Below are 24446 nucleotides of genomic sequence, written 5' to 3'. Positions count from 1 at the left end.
CATCATCCATAGGAAATTATAAAGTTTAAATGTTTTCTGTTCCCAAAACAGTAAATTAAGCAAAAATCTTTAATAGGGCTATATTGTAACATATTTTTCTACTTGAAGTCATATTATAATGTTAGTTGAGCTTTCTTGCACCAAAAACAGTTCTAGTTTTACATGGCTATTTTCCAGCCTCTTTCTGGTGCTTATTTAACAGTATATTTTTGCTACTGCAACTATAAATCTTCTAATATGTAAATGATTTGTGATCAGCTTCTTTTTTTTTTTTTGGCTAATTCAGTCCACTGAGAATTGTAATCCCATGTCTTTGACTGTGGTATATTATTATTTCTCCTAATTTATTTTGACCTTTGTTAAATACTGTAAATCAGGGGTGCCCAATCCTGTTCCAGGAGATCTATACCTAAAAGCAAAGTTCAGCTCCAACCCTGATCAAACACAACTAAATCAGCTAATTTAGGTCTTCAGAAGCACTTGTGTTGGGTCAGGGTTTGATCTAAACTTTGCAGGTATAGGTAGATCTCCAGGAACAGGATTGGGTACCCCTGATGTAAATACATTTTTAGTTTAGCCTGGTGAACCTTCATTATGGATTTAGACAAAAGTATTGGCAACTTTCATAAAATGTCAGTTGATGGTTCCAGTACTGCTGACATCCCATCTGATTTAAAATGAGAGTTAAATCAATAAACAGCTACATTTATATATACAAAAAACAATAACTTCACAAAGATACATAGAGAAAGATCTTTAAGTCCTTGCAGTCTTGAAATTATGTTTCCCAGGGTTTTCATAGCAATTATTTGGGTTGTAGAAAATTAAAATGGATATTTTTTTTCCAATTGTCACCTTTGATTACATTTTCCTGCAGAGACTGAAGACAGAAAGAAAAGACTGGTGGTTTTGAGTGACAACAGGTGACCTGTCGCCGTGTGTGGGTTTGGTGGGGGGGGGGGGGGGGGGGGGGTGCCTCGACATAATCACAGCACACCTGAGACTGTTGCCATGGCGACAGCTGACCTGCTAACCTGAGCATCTCCAGAGCTAATCAACAGCTCTGGGTCTAACTGCCATCCCACCCTGAACTCACTAACAAACACACAAATTCACTGACCTGTTCCTCCTTGGTGTGTCTGGTTGCCGTAGAGATGAATGTCATCTCCTGATGGGATGGGAGAGTCCTGGCCCTCCTCTCGCTCCTCGCTCCCCTCCTCATGTTCTTCTCTCTCCCTCTGCTCTAAGAGGGAGACACACAAAACAGCCTCAATCTATATACACTTTTAAACACATATTATATTTTTATACTCTGACACAGACACACACTCTCTCTCTCACACACACCAGCCTCAGTCTACATATGTAATAGTAAAATACTGTCAAATGTAAGCATTTTGAAAGTAAAACCTGAATTACTCTATAATTTACTGTGAAAAACAGTAAAAAGACATCCTCCAAAATCACATATTATTGTATTTATACAAATCATTTTGTTTTTTCTCATTTTTGTTAAAATGATAAACTCTTTTTCATCATGTGGATTTCTATTTTACATCATATTATTATTGTGGTAGTTATTGGTACAATTTAAGGTAAAAAGCAGAATTTGGTAGTAACATTATATCACTTATATAAGTTGTTAAACATACAAAGCGTAAAACTTCAAATATTAGCTGAGTCCCAAATAGACACCTGTCTCTTTTACACGCCTGGTGTGATGATAGGTTTGGGTAAATAAAGGCTGGTCTCAAAAAGAGGCCGGGTCTGTTTTTTAGTTTCGGGTTGTATTTAATCTTCTAAAACCCGTCAGATCGTCCGCTTTTTGGGGGCCGCCAAAGCAAATTTGTGTCCCGCCAAAGCCTTTTTTGATTGGTGAGTGATGTAGAATAGAATGAGGGCTGCACTTGACAGGGCGCAAATGAGCAGAGAGAGCGCCCCGGCCGTGCGCTGTCTGGCTCTCTATCCCTCGCGCATATCAATCAAAATCAATTGACACGATAGTAAAAGGTCGGAAGACAGCAGTTTCACGTGGAGCATTTGGAGATTTTTAGAGATTATAGACTCTAGGAACAACATCTCAATGAACTTCTCGACTAGGGCTGCAACTAACGATTATTTTGATAATCGATTAATCGGACGACTATTTTTCGATTAATCGGATAAAAGTTTTCAGAAAATTTAATTTGATTGTTTGTTTATTATAACTAAATAAAACCCTAAATCAGTGTATTTATGTGTAAAAGTGTACTTTAAAAAGTGCAAAAGCCACACATTGAGTATTACTAATATAATCTTTATTTTTTTACATTTTAAACCTTAATATATTGATAAATTAAATATAGAATGACTGAAAACAAGCATGTGAACGTAGTAGAGCCGCAGTAGATTGCGTTTGAAAAACAATTAAAACTTAATAGTAGACAAATGCTATAAAAAGAGAATGTAATAGGTATGCAGCAAGCTAACAGGCTTGATTAAAAGGACAGGAATGATGCATTAGTGCACAAGCATTCGCTGAAAACCACTGATTACAGTGACTAAAAAACAATCTTTTACTGCTGCTGTTATTAACTGCCTTTATATTTAGTGCTTCACTTTGTAAACACCGTTTTAATTTCTTTGGTAGCGCTATTTTAATCCATAACTTATGTTGCGAGCGAACTGATTGCGCAACCTGATGCTCGAGACACACTAGATCTAGTGTGACTGTCCCGAAGTTAGTAAACAGAGCTGTTTACACAGTAGCATTGTTTTCTCAGATCGGATAGCTATCTGATCGCGAAAAGACCAGGTGTAAATGCCCTCCGAAACGCATTGGAGACGGATTTGAATCTGATGGCTCAAACCGCTTCAGGAGGAGATCTGAGACTCATTCCAGACGAAACTGGACAAGTGTAAATGCATCTGGTTGTTGAAACCACATGTAAATTTTACTCCTCCCAAAAATGCTAAAAAATAAACATGTGAGAGCGTGTTATATAGGCTATATGTAATGTTATAGCCAGATATGACAGCGCTACTGCAACACGCATCACCGCAGATGAGAAGCTGTCGCCTGCCTCCGCCATCTCGCTGAATGCTGCAGAGACGCAGAGCCATAGACATCATATATTAAGGTTTAAAATGCAAAAAATAAAGATTATATTAGTAAAACTCATATATGATGAAACATATATGATGTCTATGCGCAGAGCCGCTATGCGGGAAGCACGTGACATAAAACGAGGCCAGCTATTGGCTATTCGCTACTTCTCCTGCATGTTCTGGCTGAGTAAAACCTCCGGTGGCTCATTACTGCCACACTTTGGTCACCGCAGATTTAAAATGTTTACGAAATGAGCCGCTTACGGCAAATAAAAGTTATTTAGCAACTAATCGATGACTAAATTAGTTGACAACTATTTTGATAATCGATTTTAATCGATTAAATCGATTAGTTGTTTCAGCCCTGATCTCGACACTAAATTGTAAAGGCCTGTCTCATATAGACGCCTGTCTCAAATACAAGCCGGTGCAGTTCGACGATTTGGGAAAATAAAAGCCCGGGCTATTATTTGAAGTTTTACGGTACTTGCACCCAGCGCAATTGACTTTGTACACCGACGCATGTATCATTCGTGTTTTGCACCCGCGCAAAGCAGACTTTTCCCTCCACAGACGCACGCCGGCAAACTAGGGAATGAACTTGCGCTCCCTGGGCGGTTCAGCGCAAAAAAGGAGGGGTGTTCCAGCACAAACAATCCCTGGTGTTATTTTGCAGTTCCAGAAAACAATTGCGCCACTGACCAGAAAAAACCTAGTCTAAAGTCAGTGGCGTGTTGCACGTACATTCAGATGCTATTTTAAGCGCGCATGCTTGGCCATAATACAGAGTGTGAACAACATGCATACACTGTAGATGATTCTTTCATCTACACAGATGCATTTTCCTTTTTGCAAATCAGGGTGGGAAATTAGCACCCGCCACCAGCCAATGGCTGGTACTTTTTCAAAGTGGCGGGTGACTTTGCCTTGTATACCAGCCACAGTGGCGGGTAGATTGTAAAACATATTTTTATTGGTTACTATTTAAAACATTCCTTGTAACGGATTGGACATCTTTTGTCAAAGAATGCTGTTGCTAAGTAAAAATAATGCACTTTTGTCAAGTAACTAATTTGATTGGTTTTCAGCGCTGTGCGTCACGGACACATGCAACACCTGAACGGACCGTGACACATATAGCTGAGCTAAGGTAGCCTACAGACGAAAGGAAAATTAAAAAAATGTGGCGACATATACCCGGTGTTAAGAGGCCCGCCGCGGAGTCAGCAGTATATGAATGTACAAACTATTGAGGGCGAAGTAAATAAAAAGTGAAGGTACTTTTCGAACAAGTGGCGCATTGATGACGAAGGGAAAACGAGGGAATGGTTAGCCTACCTTCCCGTCGAACAGTCACTGCACTGTACTTACTGTCGAACCTATGTGTTGTCCGAAAATGCAAACAATTTGTTCATTAGAGGAACAACTAACCTTAAAATAGAGCCAATAACGAATATGACCAATTCTATTCAGAAACGTCCATGCGATCGGCAAAAAGGGCAGACCTTTTCGGGACTACGTTTGGATGTGCAAGTAAGTAAATTACTAACTTGAAGTTGTGTTTTGTGATGGCTAGATAGCTATCGTTTTTTTAGTTTAGCGATAGTTTTAGCAGCCGCGAGGATAGGAGCCGATACCGTGGGTGCTCCGGAGCTCGATTATGTGTCAGTTAAACTTTTCATCTCCAATCCTATCTGTATTTGTGAGAAGTGGTGCTGTCCTGAGTTGAAAGATAGCCTACTTTACGGCTTTATTATCGAGTTAAGCCTCTGGGGTCGACAAACGCGCTGGCGCGTTTTGCTGGATTTTTTTTCAAATAGCAGCAAAATACATTTAAATACTCCATCATTTATGGTCATACAAACTTAACTAATATTAAAAACTAAACTGTAAAATAACCATGCATAAAATTCTCTCCAAAATACAAACATGTACATACATGTTGCTCACATATTATGGTAGCCCTGTTTGTGCTAAATAGTGCTTTTAAAAAAAAAAAAAAATAGGGCGTGCGCCCGTGAGCATCCACGGAGGAAAACATAAATTGGCGCCTGAGTGCAGCATAACTCATATTGTTAAATGGATAAAACGAATGACATATTTGTAATGGACGTCAATGTTATCAAAGTCACAGTTCTCATTCATAAATTTGAATTCCAGAAAAAGTGGCTGGTAGATAATACAAGTGGCTGGTAAAATTGGGCATCCACAGCCACTGTGGCTGGTGGGCAAAAAAGTTAATTTCCCACCCTGTTGCAAATAATACTTTATTTTAAAGAAAAATATTGAAACACGAGGGAAATCATTGTTTTGTCCATGACGAAGGGAAAAATAGGCATAAAGATTACACATTTACCAAAAATATTATATGCATGTTTAACCGAAGCTAATTTGGGTGGGTTAGTCCCATCCCCAATGTCACTTTCTCTTTCTTTTACGGCCCTGACGAGAACATTGATCTCCTCGGCTGAGAACCGATTCTAAAGCGCGCCTGGTAAATGCGCCGTTATCAAAGTATTGCGCCATGGAACAAGCACACCTTGTTCATCATGCTCTTAAAGGGAATGTGATATAAAGCTCTTATTGGTTTGTTTCCCGTTACGCCCAAACCACACCTATGAATAATGAAGCTACTTCAGACCAACCCCTTTTAGATTTGCGTCGAGCGCAAGAGTCATTTTTCCAGCCGGTTAAACAGCAACAGCGTAACCACGAAGTTACTTGCGCTTTGCGCTTGACACTTGGGTTTTAGATCGATAAAATAGGGCCCTCTATGTTTATGGTGAATTTCTGACAACCAAAGCAACCTTTTTTTTTTCTTGTGTAAATTTTACAGGATAACAGTGTAGAACAGCATACTGTATTCTATATTGTAATATATTATTCATATTTAATAAGCTGTACTGTACATTTAATTCATTCTTTTACATCTGAATTGATATTTCAGCACCAATAAGACAGTTACAATGCAAAAACAACCAAGCTTCAATAATCCATTAATGTTTCTGTTTTTTCTGTTATATACAGAGTGTTCTTAGGGTTTAATACCCCACAGATGTGACAGTGTAGCCAGAGTGTGGCTGAAGCTGTGATTTATCCACACATGGCAGCTCGTTATTGTTCTCGGTTCTCTGGCTGAATGTGGCATGTGAGTGGCTATCGGTTCCATATCTTTCTCTTCATCTATTCATTTATTCAGTAATCCTTCCCTCTATTATTCTCTATGTAAAGCTGAAGAGGAGAGGGGGCTGTTAATCCATGTGTGCTCATTGACTCTACCGCCTTGGACCTACGGTGAGCGGGCGAGAGGATATTCCTCTCCCCGACAACGGCGCTCCCCCTTTTTCCCTTTTCTCGCTCGCTCTTTCAAGCTCAAAGCACCGTGGTTGATCATATTCATAAGTATTTGATTCGCTGAGAGCCTATTCATGAACAAAATAACTCATTTATTGAAAATACCCCCCATACTTTGTTATAATTACATACGTATAAACAAGAGCCCCTTGAATTGAACTAGTCAAGTCAAGTTAAATCAAGTCACCTTCATTTATATAACGCTTTTAACAATATAGATTGTGGTAATAGGAAATTACAGTAACATAGAGTGTTTTGGCTTCACAGCAACTCTAGAATAAAGTTATTGTCCAGCTAAAGTTAGTTTTGATTGATTGATTCGATTATCAACTGGCCGGAATTTTGAGATCGCAATAGACGTGAAGGACTATAATGTGTTAAGAGCTCACTCAAGAACTGGGGAGCTCAACCATTTAGTGCTTTGTTAAGTAATCACCAATATTTTAAAATGTATACAATGTTTAATAGGGAGGCAATTAGGGCAGCACGATTTGGGGAAAATATCATATTGCGATTATTGAGGTCAATATTGAGATTGCGATATGCGATATAATAAACAAATGGTTTCATGAGTCAACTAGCTTGGTTCTAAAGCAAAATGCACTCACAGATTAGTGAGAATTCTGGAATGTGTATTTCTCAACTCAGACTAGCAACAACAACTAAATGATTGATAACACCTATAATGAACAATAAGCCATTGATGTCTGGATAAAAATGACCCCCCTCACCATTTTAAACATTAATTATAGCTATCCAACTTTACAGTGATTCCGTCATTACAATTGAAAGCTATCAATTTTTTAAAACATTTATTAGGCTTCAAAAAAAATAACAGCTTTTAATTTAAGTGAACTTCAAACAATTCTCACATAAACCCATAATAAATGTCATATTTACCTGTGCCCTTCCTGTCTAACAGGTAGGACATAAACAGAAATTGAATAAAGTTATCAAACAGTCTGCGCTGTATAAATTATAAATTATATATAGACTAATCCTTATTAAAGCTACAAAAGTTCTTTAATCAGGAGCAGTGAGTAATTTGCTCTGTTCCCTTTGTTCTTTGATTAAAGGAGAACTCCGGGCAATTTTTAAGTTAATCTTGATTGTTATAACTTTGTGAGTACTGTCTACAGAAAAAAAAAAAAAAAACGGATTGGTGCTTGCAACACGCAAAAAGGTAAATAGCAGTGTGCAGGTGGGAGGAGCGTAGTGTGTGAAGAGTGATGATCGGAGTTGCTCACAAGTGAAGAAGAAATGGTTCGCGTTTGTGCTGTTCCGAATTCTGGCAACAGAATGCGAAAATACAAGAACTTAAATTTTCATCGTCTTCCTTTCCGTGACCTCGAGATTCTGCAGTTCTGGCTAGTTGTACTTCAACTGCAAACGACTCGGTTACTAACGTAACCTCGGTTCCCTGAGAGGAGGGAACGAGTATTGCGTAAGTAGCTTACGCTATGGGAAAAACTCCTTTTCTCGAGAATATTGAAGTCTTTATGTAAAACGCATTGCAGCTGCACAGCTGACAGCAATGAACGAAGGCAGCTCGGTCATTGGCTGTGCTGCGGCAACTTGCTCGAACCAATGACGGGGCGACTCTGAATGCGCGACCAATGAGCGCGCTTCGCGCCCGCGCGCGTCAGAGCCCGCCAAGATGGGCGTGGCCAAGAGCTATATATTGGGCGCCCCGTCATGAGAGTTCTTTAGGTTAAAACGACTGAAGCGAACTAACCAAGCACAAGCACGGCAGCTTACGCAATACTCGTTCCCTCCTCTCAGGGAACCGAGGTTACGTTAGTAACCGAGTCGTTCCCTTTCGAGAGGTCTCTCCTATTGCGTAAGTAGCTTACGCTATGGGAACACCATGCAAAACGCCGTGCGTGCTGAACTTCGCCTTATGATAGCCAGAGGCAGGTGCCTGAGCTAAAAAAGCAAAGTTATCATCCAACTAGCCGGCAGAGGCGAGCTTTATATGTGGGAAAGAATACAGAGCGGCTAGAAGGCGCTCAGTGTGACACAAGCACATACATAATCTAGATACGAACTCGTAGTTCAACTAGCATCATGCTGATAGTACATTGGAATGCAGTGTCGGGACCTGTAGGTTGTAGAACCTGATAAATGTGGACGGTGAGGCCCAGCCTGCCGCCGCACAAATATCCTCGATCGGTATCCCGCTCGACCATGCCCAGGAAGAAGCCACACTCCTGGTGGAGTGTGCTTTGACTCCCCAGGGGCATTGAAGTCCCTTAGCTTCATAAGCCAGCGCTATAGCTTCAACTATCCAGTGAGAGATTCTCTGCTTTGAAACGGCGGAATACGGCCGATGCTGAGGCCATGAGACCGAGCATCCTCTGAAACCGCTTGACGGGGGCGAGCGCGCCCGCCCTGAATGATGTTGCAAGGCGCCGGATGGTGAGCGCGCGCTCTGATGAGAGACGCGCTGTCATTTGCATCGAGTCTAGAACTATTCCCAGGAAAGAAATCCTCTGGCTGGGAGATAGTATGCTTTTTGCAAAATTGATTCTTAGACCCAGGCATTCTAAATGGCTGATAATCCAAGATCTGTGTGTTATTAACTGACTCTCTGATTGTGCTAGAATCAGCCAATCGTCGAGATAATTCAGTATTCGCACTCCCCTTCGCCTTAGGGGGGAAAGTGCTGCATCCATACATTTCGTGAATGTACGGGGAGCCAGGGACAGGCCGAACGGAAGTACTGTGTACTGGTACGACTGTCCCTCGAAAGCGAATCTCAGAAACGGCCTGTGATGAGGCGCTATTGGAATGTGAAAGTAAGCATCTTTCAGATCCACTGAGAGAAACCAATCTCCTGGGCGTACTTGCGCGAGGATATGCTTGGTTGTTAACATTCTGAACGAGCGAATCATTAGTGCTTTGTTCAGGTGTCTGAGATCTAGGATGGGGCGGAGACCGCCATCCTTTTTCGGGACGAGAAAATAGCGGCTGTAAAAACCTGCCTCGCTCAGAGAGGGGGGAACAGTTTCCACAGCGCCCTTTTCTATTAGTTTGCGCACCTCGGTGCGTAGAACATGTGAGCACTCTTTTCTCACTTTCGTCTCGACCACAGTCGTAAAACGTGGTGGTCTGCGAGCGAACTGGAGCGAGTATCCGTGCTTTACTATATTCAATACCCATTTCGGCATATCTGGAATATTTTCCCATGCCGCTGCGTGTACAGATATGGGCTGAATACAGGCTAGGGGCGGGCCGCTGTGACGCAGGGACCCGGCCAGCGAATCGCCTGAGCTCATAGCTCTCAGAGGCGCGGGCGCGCGCTGAGCAGCTGAGTGAATGGGCGCGTGTGTGATTACAGCAGCGCGCGCTGTGTCTGTAAAACTCGCAGCCTGGGCTGGGGTTGTGTTTGACACTGTAAGGACAGTGTTTATAAGTGGGGGTGCATAAACAGTGGTAGGCACACGCGTCACTTTTATAATGTTTCCCGCTTTTACTGGGGATGAATTTATAACTGTGTGAACAGTGCTTGTGTGTAGTGGTGCGTACATGACCGTAGGCACGTGATCTACATTCATGGGGTGCGCAGCTTGAGCTGGGAATGAATTTGGCACTGTTTTGACAGTATCTGGGAATGCACACCTTGTGGACATGTGAACCCTTAGTGACACAGGCAGAAAAAGACTCTTTTTGTGTTTTCTGTGCGTCGCCGTAAAAACGGCGTTTGTTTGCAGGTGAGCGAGCTGTGTGACTGGCCCATTGACTGCTGTATGAACATATCCAGCCGCCTGTAAGGGGACTGGGTAATGCTTGAGCTTTTGCAGAGAGAGTGGTCCGGCTTTTGCGAGACACGCACTCTCTCTTTTCATTCTTGTGGCTAGGACGGCTTTCGAGGCTCGGGGTTCAGCACAATCTTGGGCCGAGGACCCCGTCGCTCAGAAGGCGGCTTGCGGTTGTGAGAGCGCGAGCGGCGTCGAGCGTCAGCCTGAGGCGCGGGCTGAGAGGCGGTGGGGGCTGTTCTAGCCCGCTGCGGCTGCGGCGGCCTCTGTCTGCTCTGCGATGAGCTGGAGCGCTTGGGCAGGAAATGCCGCATAGCTTGTGAAGCATTCTGGGCCTCAGTGAAGCGTTCGGCGAAACCCTTAACCGCCGGTCCAAACAGCCCGCTGGTGGAGATAGGCGCGTCGAGAAATGGCGCCTTATCCGCGTCCTTCATCTCAGTCAGAGTCAACCACAGATGGCGCTCGAGAACAGTCAAATTAGCCATGGCACGGCCGATAGACTGGGCGGTGGCCTTCGTGGCTCGCAGGGCTATGTCAGTCGCGCTGCGTAGGTCCTTAAAGGCTTCGGGTTCGGGGCCAGACTCGTCCATAGAGCGGAGAAGCTTGGCTTGGAACACTTGAAGTACCGCCATAGAGTGAAGCGCTGATGCAGCTTGGCCGGCGGCGGCGTAGGCGCGACCGGCGAGAGCTGAAGTAGTGCGGCAGGGCTTCGAGGGGTGGGAAGCTTTGGCTTTCCATCCGGTGGTGGAGGGCGGGCAGAGATGATTGGCCACGGCCTCCTCGAGGGGCGGTGTTCCCTCGTAGCCTCTTTCCTTCGCGCCGTCCACAGAGGAGAGCGAGGAAGAAAAAGAAGGCTTTAGGCGCGCAGAGTGGGGGGCTTTCCACGACTTGGTGAGTTCGTCGTGAACTTCCGGGAAGAAGGGAGAAGGCCTTTGCCGAGGGGCCTGCTGGCGCCCCTGCAGAAACCACTCATCCAGTCGGCTCCGGGTTGGTTCTTCGGGAGAAGACCAATCGAGCCCGAGGTCTTCCACGGCCTTAGAGAGAACGCGGATAATCTCGCTATCCATGGTGGAGCCCCCGCTCGCGCTAGCTAGCGTCGACGGGGCGGGGTCGAGAGTGGAGCCCGGCCAGTCGTCCGATGCAGCGTCGATTGACAAGCTGTCATCCATTCCCCCGTCGTCCTCGGACGCGCCGAAAGTCACAAGGCCCACCGCTCTGCTAGAGGGGTGTGGGTCCGGCTGGGTGAACTGAACCGGCGGTGGGGAAGGCAAGAGCGGCGGTGAAGCACGCGGAGACTGGCTCGGTGTGACGTCACTGAGCTCAGGTTCAGGAAGCCTCTGTGAGCGGCGCTTTTTCTTAGTGCGCGGCTCGAACAGAGGGATGGCGGCGATGGGCTCGCTCACGGCGAAAGCGGCGAGGCGAGCCCGCAGTGCGGAGAGACCCAGGTCGTCACATTCGGGGCATCCGCCCTTGGTCAAAGCAGCTTCTGCGTGGTCCCGGCCCAGGCAGCGAGCGCAGATGATGTGACGATCCCCGTCCGGGAGAAGGTCTCTGCACGACGCGCAGGAAGGCATTTGAAACAACGCCTTGGAAAATTTGCTCTTTTACAAGTGTCGCAGAGCGAACAGATGTAAATACTTGCGTGAGCAGTACGCCGGATGGCTCAGTAGGATCGCGTTAGAAGGCGGCTGAAGGTGCCGACGTCCTCGTAGCAAATCCCGCTGGTATGCTTTTCGACGGTGAAGCTTCAATAATCCGGAGGATCCAGCGAAGAAGGTGTTCGCTGAAGGAGATTAAATCTAAAGAACTCTCATGACGGGGCGCCCAATATATAGCTCTTGGCCACGCCCATCTTGGCGGGCTCTGACGCGCGCGGGCGCAAAGCGCGCTCATTGGTCGCGCATTCAGAGTCGCCCCGTCATTGGTTCGAGCAAGTTGCCGCAGCACAGCCAATGACCGAGCTGCCTTCGTTCATTGCTGTCAGCTGTGCAGCTGCAATGCGTTTTACATAAAGACTTCAATATTCTCGAGAAAAGGAGTTTTTCCCATAGCGTAAGCTACTTACGCAATAGGAGAGACCTCTCGAAAGGGAACTCCCATACAAGTACTACGCGCTAAAGATTACCGCATTTGCAGCGAACACTTTGACAAGGATGACTACACAGACACAACACAGCTTGAAGAAAAAAGACATTCCGTGGAAAAAGACGGGTGCAACCACTGTGGAGGTAATGTAAACTTTATTTATCCTTCCATTTGGATATCCTTCCATCCTTCCATCACTCTTCACACACTACGCTCCTCCCACCTGCACACTGCTATTTACCTTTTTCTGGCTACAACTGAGTTCCCACGGGACTTCAGCGTGAGGCTACAGCTAGACGTCTAAAACACCATTTAGGTGAATTTAAACAATGGCTAAGTTGCTAAATGCATCTTGTTCACGTGTAAGGGCCCTGTTCATGTTGGACAGACATTTTAATTGCATGTTGTGTCTGTTAAGAGGCACAAAGACACTCTTTATGTATATGCCCCATAACTGCCGTTTTAGCTGAGTGGGAGCTCTGGGCATTAGCTGTAGCAGCTCCGTGTTGCAAGCACCAATCCGATTCGTTTTTTTCTATAGACAGTACTCACAAAGGTATAACGATCAAGATTTGCCCGGGGTTCTCCTTTAACTTTACTGACAGAAAGCTTTATTGGCTGCTGGCCCTTTAAAAGCAGCCGCTGCTGACAGAGACGCAGATCTCACACGCACCTCATTCTCTCACTCTTTATGCCATCATAAGACTGCTCTTATGTTATGAAGATACACAACAAAAGTCATTTTCCTTTTCGTTGTGACGCAGAGACGAAAAATTATCAAATTGGCCACACCCACTCATTGCGCGCGCAGACACCAGGGTAAACTTGAAAACATCATGTCGACAACAAGACGCTGTGTTCTGAAGTGCGAATTAAAAGCGACCTTTTTTCACTCCCCAGGGACGAGCATGTGAAGAATCAGTGGCTAGAATTTATATTTACAACTATACCACACAAGTAAAGCCCGAACCTTGTGCAGTGTTCGCATCATTATAATGACGATTGCTTTACAAACATAAATGCTTTCAAGTGTGGATTCGCGAGCCGGTTGATACTGAAGGAAGGTTCGGTACCAATTTTATTTGGATCAGCTTCCTCCTCCGAATCACAACCTGTAAGTGTTATTAATAATTGTTGCTTTTATGTGTTTTCTAGCATGCTCAATAAGTATTTGTGTGTGTTGTTTAAGTTACGCTCAGTGCAGCTTCTAGGTCTCCAATGTAATTTTTTTTGAAATATGTGAAATGTTTGTCGTTGTTATTTGAGTTGTCATGATTTCCATTACACGAGAGTAGATGTTAAAACTTCATGCTGATTTGTACTCGGCTTTCGCCAAGATAAGCACCAACTAGGACATAGCTTTACAGTAACCTATGCTTCCTCATCCATTTACGCTTCTTTCCATATGGTGATGTAAATCTCCTTCTGTCTAGTGTTAACACGCGTCAGCACATACAACGGCTGCAACCACAGTGCGGTCCCCCCATGACAACCGTCTGGATTGAGCTGAGTAGGGGACATCTCTAGGGTCTTCAAGTGGGCACCTTCCGTCCTCAGTGTTTCGTCGACTAGCCCACGACACCTCAAGAGGAATCGACAGTGACTCTGGCGTCCCAGAGTCACCCCCCTCCGTCCCCCACTCAACTCAGCCCAGCTTACTGACCTCTACATCCCTCCTGCTGCTGACACTTAACCACAATCTCGCAATCTCTCTGCAACCCAACCATACACGCCAACCCGTTTGACTAAGGCTGTCGAGCCCCACTGGTGCGTTAATATGGAGTTTCAGTGGCAACGGTTCCGTATGGCATACCACCTACCGCAAACACAATATCTGCCCAACCACCATTCACGCAATATACACAGGAACGTAATGACTGTAAATACTATACAACCTATACAAATAAACCAACAGACTCTTCAAGTTTTCAAGAATTCTACGAAACTGTAGCATGGCGATAAACAGCCAGCTAGAATCTTTCCGTCTCAACCACAGCCAGTTGCTGCTCCTTTCTGCTGCTTCAGATAAGTTCTTTACTGTGCAACGCAACTCTTGGCCACTGAATCCGACGTCTCTGAGGAAACGGGTTGTAGAGTGTGCCACAAAACCTCGACAACCCACTTCCACTGGATAAACCTGGACTCTCCATCCTCGCTGTTCTGCTTCAGTGGCCAGATGAGCATACCACAGTTTCTTCCTCTCATATGCCTCATCTACCGCATCCTCCCATGGCACTGTTAACTCTATCAGTTGAACAATGCGTGCTGATCCAGACCACAAAACAATATCTGGTCGTAGGTTAGTGGTGGCAATCTCAGGTGGAAAAATAAGCCGTTGATCAAGATCAGCAAGCATCTTCCAGTCCCTAGCAGCTTCCAGTTGTCCTGGGCGAGAAATGGTGTTAGCACCTTTTCTTGGTGGTTGCTCGCCTGGGCGGAGGAATATTGTCTTCTGCGTGTAATGTTTTGCTAGATCAGGCGGCAACTTATTGGTCATACTACGCTTGCCTTCCAATGCTAAAGCCAAACATCGCAATACTTGGTCACGGCGCCAAGTAAACCGACCTTGGCTAAGAGCCACCTTAGATCCTGTCAAGATGTGCCTTAATGTGGCAGGTGATGAACACAAAGGACAAAAGGGATCCTTTCCTACCCAGAGGTTTAGGTTCTGCGGTGATGGGAGAACATCATATGTTGACCTAATAAGGAAAATGATCCTACTCTCTTCCATTGACCAAAGGTCTTGCCAGCCCATTTTGCGTTGTTCCACACTCTCCCATCTCATCCATTCTACCTGCTTGGCCTGCGAAATGGCCTTTATACATCTCATCCTCTCCTCCTGCTTTCGCACCTCGTTGACTACCAGCTTCCTCCTTTGAGCAGGGGCTGCCTTGTGCCATTTAGGAGGAGCTAAACTGAGCCCAAAACCCCCTCTTCCATGCCAACCATTCCTGATGTATGAACTTATTAACGCTTCCAGCTTATCGACTGTTGTCAAAGAAACCTCGTACACAGTCAGTGGCCACAGCAAGCTTGGCAGTAGACCAAACTGAAAGCACCAGAGTTATAGTTTGCCTGGTAGAGTACAGCTGCTTATGCTCTTCAACCCTTCCACTGCTTGTCGTCTAACTTCTCCCACTCGAACTGTGTCCTTTAGATCCCCATCGTACCATCTCCCAAGACTCTTCACTGGCTTCTCAGAAACTGTTAGTATTGCCTCACCATTAATGAAGAATGTTATATCTAATACCTCTCCTTTAACTATCCTTGATGCTCCTTGATTTAGAGGGCTTAAATTGCATTCGTGCCCATTCGATATTATCTGTTAACTTCCCCAATAGGTGGCCTGGCGCAGTGGATAAGATGCCTTTGGTATGAGAGACCCGGGTTCGAATCCACTGTGAGACACCAATGTGTCCCTGAGCAAGACACTTAACCCCTAGTTGCTCCAGAGGCGTGAGACCTCTGACATATATAGCAATTGTAAGTCGCTTTGGATAAAAGCGTCAGCTAAATGAATAAATGTAAATGTAAATGCAATAACCGATTAGTGCAGGCTACTGTTGTAGTCATGGTTGTCATGTCATCCATGTATGCTCTGATTGGTGGTAGTCGCATCCCAGAAGCCAAGCGCTCTCCTCCTACTACCCATCTTGATGCCCTAATGATTACTTCCATTGCCATGGTAAAAGCCAGTGGAGAAATGGTGCATCATGCCATTATTCCAACCTCTAAGCATTGCCATGCGGTGCTGAATTTTGGAGTTGAGAAACTAAATTGCAAATCTCCAAAATAGGCTTTCACTAAATTTGTTATTGACATTGGTACTCTAAAAAAAATCAAATGCTGCCCAAAGAAGCTCATGTGGCACTGAACCATATGCATTAGCCAAACCAAGGAATGTCACATGGAGCTCCTTCCTCTCCTTTTTAGCTGATTGAATTCGATGCCAGATAACATTGATGCATCCTGAGAACCCTGGAATGCCCGCTTTTTGAACTGAAGTGTCAATGAAGCCATTCTTTAAGAATAGAAGAGCATAGAGGTCATAAAGAATAGAGCAATACCTTGTAGTACTGCAGTGCTTTTTCAATATGTTTATGCGTTGGGCTAACGCAAACGATAACTGATTGGGTCATCTGACCAATCACCGCAGATTAGCGTCACGCAAAGGAGGGGTTTGTAAAAATGAGTCGTTGAATCATCAGATCATTTGGGATTCGGTGAGCAAATCAGGTAAAATAAATGCATATTATAAGACAACAAAAGTGTTTTTTGTCATTGCATGCATGTAAAACTGTTGTTGGGGACTCCCAAAACAATATTAGGAACATTTTAAATGCCATAATGTGTGCCCTTTAATGCAGCAGAACAGGATGTAGAAAACTTGTCTCTCTTTGATGCTGATGAGAAATCCAGAAATGTTACAATTTGAATATTCTTGCAAGTCAGAAATGAGAACATGCTTTAAAAATTGTGGGAAGGAGTTTCCTTCTGCCTGTGTTTTACTCCCAACTCTACCTTCACACCTCTCCTCCCAGCCATGTGCTGAACAAACAAACACACACACACAAACAAACTCCTACAAACATCTACTCACCCATCTCTTGATAGAAGTACCCATTCTTAGCCATCCCTGAGGAGGGAGCCTCTGAAAGAGAAATCAAAACCAAGATTAACAAAATACTAATAACTAATAAATAAAAACCTGAGTGTGTGTTAAAATAACATAATGTGAGAAAATGTTTCTTGTAGTATATGAGAACAAAGAGGATAAAACAGGTTTTATCTGCCACCGATTCTTCAGTACTGAGACGAAACAAGCTACAAAAATAAAAGGTTATCTTTCCAGGAATTATTATGGATTAAACGGTTTAACATGTTCAGGTGCAGTCTCTGGCTTCTATTTTCTCGCAAAATGTGTTGTTGTTTTTTTTCAACACTGACAGTTACAAAATAATGTGTGAAAGAGTTGTTATAAATATTGATAAATCTAGCATTCAGTTTAAAAAATAAAATTAATTTAGAAAAAAGGATGGTTTCAAAGCGATCTTCAGATCCATCTATTAAATTGTCACCACACCACAATAGGTTTTGTTTTGTTGCTATTACCAAGATCAGCTTAAACATAGGAAAATTATTAATTTCTTTACAATTTTGAGTTGAGATATCTTGGCTGTGACCTGTGAAAATATATGCATAATTACCTACATTTATATAAAAAACTTAGATTTTGCAAGATATTTAAAAAAAGGTTTCATATTGGTCAGTGTTGACAAAAACTTTCAAAAGAGGAATATTTAAAATATATATATATATATATATATATATATATATATTCTCTAGTAGCATATTAGTCATGTTTCATTAAAACATGCAAATGTATACCTCTGTTGTTATTCAATTTAATATTTGATGTAGGCCTACTGTATATTCAATCTTGACTTACGGTCAGAGGACAATATTCATATTGTTCAAGTGATAATCTATGATTAATTTCAATGATGAAACATTGAAACCTTGTCCCATTTTTTGTCTTATGTCTCAAGAATCAGCATATGACACACTAGTCGTGCCCTTAAGCTGGTCACTAAACAGGCACATATCTGCAAAACACAATTATAGTGATACACATATACACAAAAACTCAAGTATTCACAGCAACATGCTCACACTTAGGCATAAACACATGCACATAGATCCAGCACACAAACTCCAACACCTGTGGCCTACAATCATTTGCTGCAGTTTAAGGGGATATTTATGAGGTGAAGTCAGCCGTGACTGAGGTTTCTCTTTCCCCACATTCTGACTCCCTTAATTGTCAGGTACCTCTTTCCAGCCAAACACCCTGTCTAAAGAGAGTATGCATGTAGGGCTGGCATATACCACAGCACTCACATTTTGGAGAATGAAAATAAAACACACACACACACCAAAACAACTTGCACATATCTCGTCCTGTCGTACAGAGAATAGACTACACCAGACTTACTGAAAGAGTTTGTCTTATATTTCTCTTTAGTGACAGCACAAAAACATGAGCTGCTGTGCTGATATATTCAGCAGGACGTAAAAAAGCAGAATGTGTCAGTGTAGGAAACAGACTGTCTGAATATAAAGCTGAATATGAAACTCCTATCAGCTGGCCAGTCCAACATAAGAGGCCTCTATATCTTACCACCCTCGTTCTGTTCCATAAATGTGCACTTATTTAAAATCAATTTCACAATTTCAAAATATTTCCTAAAGAATGAAGATTTATATATAACAAAGACTAGGGATGGTCCGATCAGGATTTTTGCAGCCGATACCGATAGCCGATTTCTTGTCATGGTGATCGGCCGATACCGATCCCGATGCTTAATATAGGCCACTTAATATAAACCAAAGATAAATACAAACAAAATGGATCAGTCTGATACAGCCCACAAGGTTTAATTAAACATTGTCTAATAGTAAACTTTGGAGGACAACATAAACATTTAATCACCTAAAATAGAGAAGTCTGATGTAACTTAAACCTTGTCCAATACAAGACTGAGCAGGACATAAATTAAATAAATAAATAATTTAAACTCCTTAAAGAACAAATTGGAGTAGTTTGATGCTACTCATTAGAAGGGATGGGCATTTCAAGCAAAAATGATATGCGAAGATCGCTGGGTATTATTCGGTTATTATTGGAAAATCGTACCCCTAAAACATAAACATGCACGCACGCATGCATGTATAGGCCACACACGAGAAAAGCGGAGTGGTCTGACGTTTAAATATAACTTAAAAACGTAAATATACATTTCATATTTGTTTTATACAATATAATGTTCTTTTTTACATTTCATCTATGTTGATTATATGAAAAAGGAACCGCATGAGATGGGTAAGATAGGATCATAAGATGCCCAATATATCAGGAGACATTTGGAGTGGTTCAGACATGATTTTGACCACTTAATTAAGTTTTGTTTTGTAGGAAGCCATGCTTTAAAGTGAATTTCGTTTTGTAAAAATTGTATCTTAATTTCAATCAATGTTTCATCAACCAATTGTCTGGATTTAATAAATAAGAAGCGAAATATAGCAGACAATATAATAGGACACGGAGGCGCCCGCGCGTGAACTGGAGCGCGTCTCATAAATGAACTAGCGTATTAACGACATGCCTCACAGACCTGAGCTTGAAATGTCTACTTTAAAAAACAAACAATTCAAATCGATAAGAAATGGGGTACTCTCTGCTTAGGCTAATCCGTATGAAGTGTGCATTTCTCTCTATAGGCGCGTTCACTATGTGAAGATGGCGTCAACATCGCCAACTTTGCAGCCAGAAAACACTAGTCTATTAATAAACAGCTAAAATGTATCAGGCTGCATAAACATTACTTTTGCCTGTTCTTTGTGGAAGCTTTATGCATGTGCTTGATATGCGGAATATGCAATATTACGATAACGCTCATTATGGTTTAGTATTGTCTCCCATATATATTTAAGTAATTAAATTAATATAAATATGCGATTAGACTAATGGCTTAAATGAACTACTCTTAGCAGCTACTCTCAACTATATAAAAAAAACTTTAGTCGTGCACGGGCAGCCCAATTAATTTCACATATTTCCTAACCAGCACGTCAGTGTGGGCGTTCTGAGCGAGCGGCGCTGTGTGGACTGAGCGAGCGAAGCAACTCTTCAGAAAGGCGATCTCTCTGGAGGACAATGCTCCTCCACGTGAGATTCCTTTGAAACATACATGGCAAATAGGTCATTTTTTCATTGTTTCTCGACACATCAAAGTAATTCCACACCGGTGATGACATGACTGCCAAATCATTTAAGTCCCCACGCATCATGTACCTTCTCACGTTTTGACGTAATCAAATTGTGATCGGTTTGTGAGATCGGCCAAGTTTAGTGAGTACCGATCGAGTCATAAAATGTTATTATCGGCCGATACCGATCTCTAGCCGATCGATCGGAGCATCCCTAACAAAGACATATCTAAGCTAACATTCTGATGCTCATTCAAATTTTGATTCCTCTTATCGATTCCTTTGGGTGCATTTTAATATGACAAACCATTCAAGCACAAGAAGACCCGTGCGCTGTTTTCTGCGCAGCACACACATCCAAAACATGCACAAAGAAAGCCTCATACTGTATAGTGTGTGATACTGAGTTATCTTTCACATCTTTTTGCACTTGAATGTATATCTTATTTATAAAGTGCAGTGTTATTTTACATTTGATTAGGGTTTCTGTATATGAATACCGGAAAATCTTAGAATACTGTTATTTCAATCGTATCTTTGTTCAGTTGTATTTATTTGTGCGATTGCTAATTTGTCTATTTGTTCTTTTTAATTACGTATTGTTTACTTGTCTTTACTAGTAATTACTAGTAATGCTTGAAATGTAGCCTATATTAATTAGGCTAGTTGTATTTGCTATGGTATTTTTAAACCATAAGCAAAAATTCCTTGTTTATATGTTCTTTTAGCCTTTATTATGTTTTTTTTACCTTATTGGAATCAAAATTAGGAATTGATGAGAATCTGTATTGATAAGCAGAATCAGAATCGTAATCCTTAAAATTCAAACGATACCCAACCCTACTCATGTCACTGACCTCAATCCTTTTATACAATGATTTCTTGAGGGTTTTTCTGACAGCCAACAAAAACAAGGTTGTGAGCAATAGAAGTGCAGTCTGATCAATATGACATACTGTCTCAAGGCAGTGTGATCTCATTAATATTGTTACAGCCCACACACACACACACATATATACAAAGCAGTAAATGAGTATAATACATGTTAATGATAAACTACAACATTACTTGCATTAAAATTGACAAATGGGTTTGGGGTGTAGTGTTGTTGTAATGCGAACAAATGTCTATTTTATTTAACCTAAAGTAATCTAAGAATGAAAAGAGTTTAAAGGGATTAAAAGCAATAGAGAAAAAAGTAAAATTACTAGAATTTATTGCAAGTTATGCATTTGAACAATTTGCAAATATTAATACTAATGGTGATAGCGGCGTTCTGATTTGTCATTGTGTATGGGTTTAGTGGTGCAGTGCGGCGCTCCGATTTCTTGTTGAGCGGTCTGGGCTCTGCTCTAGTGCCCTGGGCTAGGGGGTGTTATGAACCTATAGTGGTTATGACCCAATATTAATTTAACAGAATTTTACATGCGTTAACAGGATCTGCCGGTAATGTTGGTAATCATTTTAAAGGTCATTTTAGATTAATTCCATCATAACTGCTTTTTTGATGCTGATGTATGAATTTTTATGTGTAGCAATACAAATAAAATATGTTTAAAAACGTTGTAAATATAGTTTAACAATTAAATTTGTGATTTAACAGTTTGTAACAACTGTGAAAGTAATTCGTGTCTCTCCAATTCTAGAGTTTGTCCTACAAAACAAACATCATATCTAATTTTTACAACCTTGAGTTTTCAGGAGATTTCTATTGATTCAATTGATTTCTATATTCTATTTAAAAACATATTTTAGAATTTTCCTCAGTTGAACAATCAAAACCCAGGGACAAACCTATCCTTAAGAGTCTCATAGCAGTTTAAATCAAATAAGACTTAGTGTCTACTCTGACTGATATCTATGATTACAGTAAAAGCCCCAAGGTCACTGTATAAGGTCACCCTAGCATTCCATCTCATACAATGCTATTACATGATCTTTGCAACCCACCCAGGTCTAATCAACAACATCCACTAGCATTTGCATAAATGACTTGAGCCAGCAAACCCATAAATCTTTAAATGTCCCCCCGCCGTAAAATAATTTAGGAAGCAGAGTTTAAGCTGGTGAGGCAGACAGAAAAACAACTCTCTCCCTCCCCTGCCATTCAAAGTCAGTGACGACATAGCAGCCGATTGGTATTCTGTGCATGTTCCCACCAAAACCGTCCCTAGAGACAAAACACCTTCAGCCCAGCCATGCCTACAGGCCCTCCGGAGGGGACGTAGTCACTGTGCTATTTACCCCCACTCTGACCTTTCACTGGGTACTTCGTCTCTGCTGCCTCCAGCTATGGGTACTATGTGACCAACCTTTACCAACCTCTGGCTCAACGTCTGAACTGGAGATATTTCTCTAATGCCGCGTTACTGCATGCTTATTTTCACCGGATGCCGCTCACGGACCGCCTGTTGATATGCAAAGGAAGTGAGCAGGACTGATAGAGGAAGTGTAGCTGCAGCACTTTCAGCCTTAAATCACTCAGGGCCAGGGATGGGCATGACTTAAAGAATCACACTTCCTCTTTAGGGGTTACTGTAGGCCCGCTACACTGGCTCGAGGCAGAGCAGACCAGGGATGTCCCAATCAAGTTTTTTGTGCCCTCGATCCGATAAGAATAATTGAATATCTGCTGATACCGAGCCCAGATCCGAAACTTGTATTTTCTTAGAACTAGGCGCACACTTCAAGTACATTAAAGTTATTAAAATCAATCCAATGTATACAGGGATGTACAGAGTTTCTCAGGGGTATCTATCACTTAGCAGAAATTCCAATAATTACTACAGTAATTATATATATATATATATATATATATATATATATATATAAAATAAAAAGGGTAAAAGTGACAGTTAAGGAGGGACAAAGAGACTCAACAACAGCTTTTTTTGGAATAAATCTTGCTAATCACATTAATGCAAGGAAACATGGACAGTTGATAACTCAAATTCAGAAAACAGAAAATACCTGATGCAGACTGAGTAGCGAACAAACTCCTAATATCTGATCATCATTACTAACACAGGAAGTGCTGTATTGGCAAACAGGAAGCAAGAGCTGGCAGAACAGGTCTTTATTGTGTGTGTGTGTGTGTGTGTGTGCGTGTGTTTGAATATTTGAATGTCAGTGTAGTTTTACTCTCAAGCACACAGATCATCATTGTTTGCATATGTGCATTTAATACCATGACTAGATTCAGCTCAACTACAGAGATAAGGTGAAGTGTGAGTCACAGACTAAGGCTAAGTAACCGGTTAGTCTTTTCCCTTTAAACACACACACACACACAAACACACAAAGGCAATTTCAGGCTCTCTGCGCCAGCGAGCAGTGAGAGGGGTGTCTCTTTAAATCTTGGTGGTCTGGTTGTTAAGAAATACTCTTGTGTGTGGTTAGTGTGCAACAAAACCACAAACAGCCAGTGCATCTATTCAGTTTCATACTCAAGATAAAGAGCATAAAAGATCAAATACGCAGCAGTATCGCTCTCTCTGTCTCCTTTTCCTTCTCTCGTTGCTTTCATTTTTGTATTTTTTTTTTTTTCAGATTAGACCAGACACACGAGAAAAATACAGTCAGGATAGAACAACTCTCTCTGGTGAATAATGCAAATTTGTAGATAAAAGTACATGAAGATGAAACAACAGTGCAAGAGTGAGTGTGTTGTGCGCGGATGAGGTGGCTGTGTAGTTTGTCTGGTGTGAAAGCGAGAGTGTATAGTAGAGTTGTCCTCCCTTTTTCACAAACAAACACACACAGTTAAAAGAGCTCATCACAGAGGTGCTAGGTCACACAAGACAGCTGCTCGATCTCACTGCTTCCTTCAAGACAGCAACCTTAATTTGATATTCCTTTTTGTAATTGAACCTCATAATAAGTGCCAATGCCAAGTTATGCGGCCGTGATGCATCCAGATCTTCAGAACTGATAACAGAAGTTCATGCAAAACTAAATCAACATGCGCAATTCAAGTTTACATTTAGTAAAATAAAAATTACTCGCCCTCTTGTCATTTCAAACCAGTATGACTTCCTTTCTTCCATGGAATTAAAAATAAATAGGGACAGAGGCTGTCAGGCACCAAAATTTTTATAAGTACCATCAAAAGTCGTCTGTTCTCACATCTCATCATGAAGAACAAACGTGTCAGGACTCATCTTGACAAGCCATCTTTGGATGTATCATTGTGCATAGTGTTAACTGTAATTTTTAATTGGGCTACACTTTATATTTGGTGTCTTTTACTACTCTATTCTGATGTCAAAAAATGTACAGTAACACTTTTTCCAGTGTCCTTCTTACATGTTACATGTACTTACTATTAACAGTAAATTATGAAAAGTTACAAGCAACTAACCCTAAACTGAACCCTAACACCAACTCTGTAGT

The 24446-nt window shown here is 42.1% G+C and overlaps 1 protein-coding gene across 23 annotated transcripts in view; it reads right to left on the bottom strand.

The window, feature by feature from the left end:
- slc4a11 (solute carrier family 4 member 11) overlaps window positions 1-24446 on the bottom strand; it is an 85372-nt gene that overhangs the window by 38490 nt on the left and 22436 nt on the right. For 11 of the 23 annotated variants that reach the window (XM_077237449.1, XM_077237440.1, XM_077237444.1 and 8 more), the window contains exons 2-3: window positions 16885-16935; window positions 1121-1243 (exon numbers count right to left, since the gene is read on the bottom strand). In XM_077237449.1, the coding sequence (XP_077093564.1) occupies window positions 1121-1243; window positions 16885-16935 (174 nt within the window). Of the gene's footprint in view, window positions 1-1120; window positions 1244-16884; window positions 16936-22376; window positions 22534-23024; window positions 23076-24446 lie in introns of those variants that run through there. The other 12 variants (XM_077237451.1, XM_077237461.1, XM_077237450.1 and 9 more) reach the window with 8 other exon arrangements.

Source organism: Siphateles boraxobius, unplaced genomic scaffold (genome assembly GCF_051911475.1).
Source record: "Siphateles boraxobius isolate OS27281-9 unplaced genomic scaffold, OSU_SipBor_1 20, whole genome shotgun sequence".
NCBI classification, from domain to species: Eukaryota; Metazoa; Chordata; class Actinopteri; order Cypriniformes; family Leuciscidae; genus Siphateles; species Siphateles boraxobius.
This window is presented reverse-complemented; position numbering and strand designations above follow the sequence as displayed.